Source organism: Eptatretus burgeri, chromosome 9 (genome assembly GCF_056783735.1).
Source record: "Eptatretus burgeri isolate ZD-2024b chromosome 9, Ebu_testis_v1, whole genome shotgun sequence".
Taxonomy (NCBI): domain Eukaryota; kingdom Metazoa; phylum Chordata; class Myxini; order Myxiniformes; family Myxinidae; genus Eptatretus; species Eptatretus burgeri.
In genome coordinates, this window is record NC_140969.1 from 22,795,697 (window position 1) to 22,802,759 (window position 7,063).

General features: G+C 41.5%; 1 protein-coding gene across 2 annotated transcripts in view; it reads right to left on the reverse strand.

The window, feature by feature from the left end:
* Positions 1 to 1,022: 1,022 nt before the first annotated feature.
* Positions 1,023 to 7,063, reverse strand: part of LOC147019708 (calmodulin-1) — a 24,199-nt gene continuing 18,158 nt past the window's right edge. For both annotated transcript variants that reach the window (XM_085894362.1, XM_085894361.1), the window contains exons 4-6: positions 5,066 to 5,172; positions 3,819 to 3,954; positions 1,023 to 1,121 (exon numbers count right to left, since the gene is read on the reverse strand). In XM_085894362.1, coding sequence (XP_085750488.1) covers positions 1,093 to 1,121; positions 3,819 to 3,954; positions 5,066 to 5,172 — 272 coding nt within the window. In that variant the 3' untranslated portion in view covers positions 1,023 to 1,092. The remainder of the gene's footprint in view (positions 1,122 to 3,818; positions 3,955 to 5,065; positions 5,173 to 7,063) is intronic.

A 7,063-nucleotide genomic window follows, 5' to 3' on the forward strand; every position in this document is an offset into this window, starting at 1 on the left:
ATTTTATTTGGCACTCCTCAGAGGTTTTATTTTCTTTGTGTAGATCTTCTCCATGCAACCAAACCTTTCCACAACAAAACAAAGAGTGGGGCCCCCATCCAGATGTCCATGAAAACCTGCTTGCCAAATTGCGGCTGAGTGCAGTTAATCCCAGCTTCTCACTCAGCGCCGGTTCCATTTGGCCACGCTAACCTGGTACTGAGCCGTCGCACGAGCGAAAGAGCACCCAACCTTATGGGGCGCAGTCTGCTCGAACATTACACCTTCCCTCGTCCATGTTCCACTGAAAAGTGGGCACACTTAATGGTTTCACCAAATCGTGAGCACATGGCCACTTAAACAGAGCCAAAGTGCAACGATTGCCTTGTCAGGGGAATGCTTGCAGCCACACCAAAAGCCTTTTCCATTTTTGTAAGGTTTGCATTGTAAACATTACCTACTCCTTTGCACACTATCACCACCTGCCTTCAATGCATTGGCAAATAGACATCCCACCTCATCCAGCCTTTCAGGAGACATTCACAACTTGGAATGGATTTTATGTGCATTACTCAAGGCATTTCTTTTGCCAAGTGCAGCAATGTACTGAAGCAAAAAATAAAATAAAAAAAAATCTTTAAGTAAAATAATCACTTTAAGTAAAAACTTAGACCACGGTGCCCAATTTCACAAACCTCAAATTAACAATATTGTACAAGATCAACACCATTGCAGAGATACAAATGAATATAACTAGCTTGTACAATGAAAATAGTTCATGCCCACTACGTGCTAATTCAAAGTATGAGAAAAGCCTTAAGTTGCCCCACAAAATGCAGTAAAACAGGCTGAAGTGATCCAGTGTTTTGATTTATGCCGAAAGAAATTACCAAGAAGAATGAAGAGGAGGAGAAAACTAAAATTACAATGGTCGAGAATGAAAACATCAACATGGTATGCGTTTAAAACATGACATGCAAAGTAATGGAGAAAAGGCGCCATAATGAGTGAATTTAGTTTTACACAGTGAAAGGTTCGATTACTGGGGGTGGGGGAGGGAGGGCAGAAAAAAGTCTGGATGCAGCAGGAGTATAATTGTCAAAGTTGTCAATTTCACTTTGCAGTCATCATCTGCACAAATTCTGGAAATATAAAAGATGGCACAAAAAGTTAATGAGATGGCAAGACAGGTCCAAAAGTTATTTCAAAGAAACAAATGACTTCAAAACAAACATTTTAGATGCGAAAGCTCGATACCAGTCGTAACCCATTTTGAAAGGCAGCTAATGTGAGCGTCCTCCTTTGTAAAGGGTGGCAGCGCAAAGGTTTGCCACGTCTTGCTAAAGTCAATCCATTGAACCAACTAGATTTGCACCGCTCCCACAGGGAGCGGCTCGGAGGGGGGTCCATGTTATTATCTTTATGATTATAACACCACATGAGTGTGCCTGTCCTATGGCAATCTTGTTCAAAGCATGCAACACGTTCTTCTGACATTTATTTGGGCAGTGTATAGGGAACAGACTGCTGTCTGGACTGCTCCCAGAAATCTACCGTATAAAACACAATGCGTTTGTGTGATGTCTGTCCCCCTTCAAAAAGACGATTTGAGAAGGGTTTTAAAGGCCAATATTTTAACACGACTGTGTGTTAACTACTGTCTATTTTCAGGACCAAAACTCGAAAAACATTTTCCATTAAAGAGTAATTACATCTCTTCTTTTGGAAATGTAGACGGTGACTTGCAACTGGGCCTCAATGGCAACGTACAGAAGCGTTTAAAAAAAAAATACAAGGCATAGGGAGGTGACATTCGCTGTACGTGATGTGCAGAGTGAAACAAGTGTTCATTTACATACGTGCGATGTCTAATAAATAAAGAAGATACAAGAACACCCGACGCAAGGCCGAGGCTGTACTCTCAAAATTAAAGGTTCCAGAAGATAAAGAAAATCGGGTAACATTTGTACATGTAGCGTTCTAAAATAACACTTTTTCTTGCTACAAAACATGATATCTTCCGGTCTCTGAATATTTCGAATCAAATAATTCCAACGCATCATTTTTGACAGGCTTTTATACTCGGATAAAAAATAACCTAGGTTACGTACATGAAGCAAACACATGTGCACTGCTTGTGTGCATATATAATACATTGTGGTTATATAGCTCAGATAATTCCAATTGCACCCCTCTCCCCCAAAGGAAAAAAATGCGAAGGACAACAATATATATTTGTTCAAAACTTGATGCAATCAAACAAAACTTCAGGAAACACCTTCAGGGTATCCATGAAGGTTTCAGCTTCCTCGGGCAAATCCTCTCGGAGGAATAGATGAAACATACAACATAATACTTTCTCTCAATTATGGATAGATAGATTAGAGGCACTTACTCTTTACAGGGTTCTGAGGTGTTTCACGGCAAGTCGAGAAACATTACGAAGTGAGAGCCAATCCTGGACGAGTTGCCACGCCAACCAAAGGTCATTTTGGCAGCAATTTATAATTTGTTAAGGGTGCTGGCGATAACTCACCTGCTCTTTGCAGAAGGCACCGTGTGGGATTTTTAACATCCACTAACAGGCAGTCCAAGCAGTCAGGTCCTGAGGCTTAATGTACATCCGATGGCCGGCACCACACATGGATGCCTTGCCTTGCATGCGGAATACCGGGGTGACAGTTTATAACTGGGTCGACATTCCAACCCAGGCTAGACGGCGCAAAGGCGAGTACAGATATGTCTTTGGAATATCCAACTGGCCAACCTGGTTAGGTTGGAATAATTTGGCCCATTAGAGAAGGAAAAAAGATATTGTTGCTTCATTGCTTGCATTTTGTGGTAAATACTCCACCAAACTGTGCCTTCCAACCCCCAAAATAAACAAACTAGAAAATAGATATTGATGCGAATGTGTCTCGTGGCTACGCCTCGGCCCACATGAGATGTTACCCCACTGTTACATTTGATCCCAATTGAAGGTTACATTTAAAAAATTTCTAAAAAAAACAAACTAGAAGGACACTCGATGGAGCTCATACCTCCGCCGCGCAATTCGTGATCCAGGAGAACATATCGGGTCCAATAGATTTTTGAAATTTGCGGTATATCATTTTTGGCCCCATCTCTCAATGGTGAAGAATCAGTATAAAAATTTAAAAAAATTATCTTGAATCTGGATTCGGATCTTCACCAAAATTGAATCAGTTCGTCTTTGTCACACACCCAACAAGTCCACCAAATTTCATCCGAAATGACTCGCACATGAAGGCTAAATTGCGTCAATGAAGAAGAATATGAAAAAAGACTTCATACTATATTTCCCATGGCTAGTCGATCATATGTATGAAGTTTCGCTTCTGGAGAAATTTTTTAAAACGTTTTTATTCTCAATTGAATATGGCCACCAGACCATATTCCATTTTTAGATAAGGACTTTGATTCAACCAATTATGACTGGAATACCACTTCACCAATGACATCATCATCATCACCCTATATACTCCATGAGGAGTTGACATTTGCCAAGTTTCAATTTTTTTTTTTTTTTCCGTTGAGCGGTTTCGGAGATATCCAAATTTTTTCCTTTAATCCAATATGGCTGCCATACCATGCGATCTATAATATGTCATCAATAAAATATTCTCCATGGGGCGTCCCTCCTGTATTTAAAGTTTTGCATTGATCGGATAAGCGGTTGCAGTGAAAGAAAAAATTGAAAGCAAAAACATATAGATGTGGACACATACACAAGCGTTGCAATAATCTCCTTCAGGGCGAGACTTAAAAAAAAAAAAAAAATTAAAAAAAAAAAAAAAAAAAAAAAAAAAAAAAAACACCTTCATAGTTGACCTGGCCATCCCCATCAATGTCTGCCTCCCGGATCATCTCATCCACCTCCTCATCGGTGAGCTTCTCCCCAAGGTTCGTCATTACATGCCGTAATTCTGCCGCACTGATGTAGCCGTTCCCATCCTGAGACACAAAGCCAACGAGGTGCACTGTAATGCTTGGTATTCACCAGTATACTACAATGCAAGCTTTCTCTTCTTGCTGTAAACACATACTTGATATAACACTTTCCTACAGACAGAGCAAGAAGCAGCAGGGGGCTTGGCATCAGATAAAATCAAAGGGAAGAAAATCATCCCATCGAATAGCATCACCTCAACAACATAGAACCCAACCAATTCCACCGTGTTAATCAGTTTACTTTAGTCAACATTCTACTTTGTCATGCTGTTCTTCCATGATCATTGATCTCTGTATTTAAAGGCAAGATTAACCCAGGGGAGTGGTAGGAGCACTTGATGTTGCCTTAAATGCTTGGAGTTGGTAAAGTCATGTCACCATTAAAATTTTGGATAATTTTGCTTTGAAAGGGAGGAATGACAAGATACAATGGCATGGCCTTAATAAAGGAAATCACAGATAAAGCAGCCATCTGCCTTTATCCACATATTGTTTCAAATTATCAAAAGATGAAATCAAAATATTAAAAGGGGGGGAAAGAAAAGATCTGCAGGGCTGGTTTAATCAGTGTGTTGGCTTCCCCTTTTTTAACGGCCTCATTTATTCCCACGTTCTGGTGGGGTCAGCTGAGGAATATTTTGGCCCAACTCTTTCATGATCCAGCTTGCCAGGCTCGGCGTTTGACTAAAGGTGGCATAAATTTTGAATTTGGTCGGGGTGCTGGCAATCACTCACCTAAAGTGTATCAGCTGCTGCCACGAGTAAAATGAAACAGCAGTTACATACGATTGTACTTATCAGAGTAAAGCTTATCAAAATCTTTGATCTCAAGATTGGTAAATATACAACTTGGGTTAGGTTTACACCTCCCCCTCCCTCTGCCCCCCAAATTAATGGTCAGTCTCTTTGCAAAATAAAGATCTTTCATAATTCTTGCTGGAACTTCGCATTTACCGAGTAAGAGTTGGAAAATTGTCCAGTGTGTTTTAAAATACCAAAGTGAAACACTTAACATACAAAACATAAATATATAAATATATATTTTAAGATGATAAATAATAATTTAAAAACCTTGCACTACAATAATGCCCTGAATTTATGAGAGAGACGTTACCTTGTCAAACACTCGAAAAGCCTCTCGGATCTCCTCCTCGCTATCTGTGTCTTTCATTTTTCTTGCCATCATGGTAAGAAACTCTGGAAAGTCAATCGTGCCATTGCCTATTGGGGAAGCGGGAAGATATGCACACCACCATTCAAGCAGCAATTCTACTTCACAGTAAAAAAAATCCTGATGGTAAACATTGCATACGAGACAAAAATGCTTTGTATGGCTTAGTCTTGACTCATTTATTTATTTATTTAAAGTCCCCAGCTAATATGGAAGATTTAAACTTCTGATTTGCTGGTGATGGGAATCCAAATCTTGAGTGAAACAGACCAATTGTACACTCTGTGGAAATGTTTCTTTCATTTATTCTGATATCTCCATGTTGTGCAAGATCGGGTCTCTGCCTCGAAAGCAGCTTCACTTGATGTACATGGAAAAAATGGAAACAGCTCAACGGAGGGAAACAATTGCCACATTCCGACAGGAACAGTGCATGGTCCTCCATGTCTCAAAATTCAGGACTATTACTTGTTGCATGCATTATGGCAAAAAAGTTGGGGGCTTTCGTATTTAAAACACCAAGTAAATATATATACAGTGGGACCCGCTTAATAGAATCACTTTGGGCCGGACAAATTTGATTCTAACAAGCGGGTGATTCTAATATCCGAGTTCACCAGAGTTGTGGAGTATCAAGCGGATCAAATGTCGAGTCCACATACGGAGACAAATACTCAGCATTTAGTTTGATTTATATGACACACTTGCTCAAAACAATGTAACTTACTACTGAAAATAAAACAATTACACGTACAGTACATATGTACTTTTCAAAGCAAAACAACATAGGTTTGTCGATGAGCCTACTCTGTAATGAAAAAATTGTCGATTGTTGCCTGCTTTAACGAGTCTGTGGCAATGGCGGTGACCTCCTTGTCAAGTTTGCGCAGGAAGGCCATGTCACTGAACCCATGTGATAGCAAACCAAGCCTGATCGTCTTAGCTGCAGACATCATTTCCTTGATGGTCGGGACAGAGATCTCCTCTTCCTCCTCTTCCTCCACTTTAGTGTCGGCGTCATAGTCTGCGTCAGTAGCAATTCCCATTTCACGTTGGACTGCCGAAACGATGGCTTCATCTGTGACATCATCGTCTGTGGTTTGGAGAGTGGCGTCCATGTTGACGAAGTCCTGCCATTGGTCGGGATCCATTTGAAGAGGGTTGGCTAACTCGTCGTCGTCATTGCTCTCGACCCTTTCGCCTTCGCTTGCCGCTCCGATGAAAATTCCTCCTTTGCGCCAGCAGTTCACTATCCCGCAAGTCTTCACATCATTCCATGCTGCGTCCGTAAACAGCATAGCATTGAGGATCGTTATCTTTTTCGCCAAGTCACTCGCTGTCATTGCTCCGTCCTCGTTGTCAATCTCAGTGAGCACTTTTCGTAGCATGGCACGGCAGTAATGAGCTTTGAATGAACGGATAATTCCCTGATCTAACGGTTGAAGAACAGAGGTTGTGTTCGGCGGGAGAAATGCCACAGTAATGTTCGACAGTTGAAGTGATTGGGGATGTGCCGGACAGTTGTCGATGAGAAGCAACGCTTTCTGGTCATGACGCCGAAGCTCGCGATTCCACTCATCGAGCCATTCAATGAAGAGGAAACCTGTCATCCATGCGGAGGAATTGGCTCTGTAGCGAACTGGAAGTTTTGACGCCTTTGAAACACCGTGGATTCTTGCTTTTACCAATACCGAAAGGAGGACGCTTAGCACCAGTCATGGAGCAGCAAAAAAGCACCGTGATTCTTTCCTTTGGCTTTTTCCCACCGCAGTGCTGATCTCCCTTGAAGAGGAACGTTCCGTCTGGTAAGGCCCGAAAATACAACCCGGTTTTGTCAGCATTCCAGATCTCATCAGCCGTGAAGCCTTCTACGAGATCCGGAAACACGTGGTCCAGCCATTGTTGTTTCCCTCCTACGTCAGCCGCCGCTGCCTCTCCGTG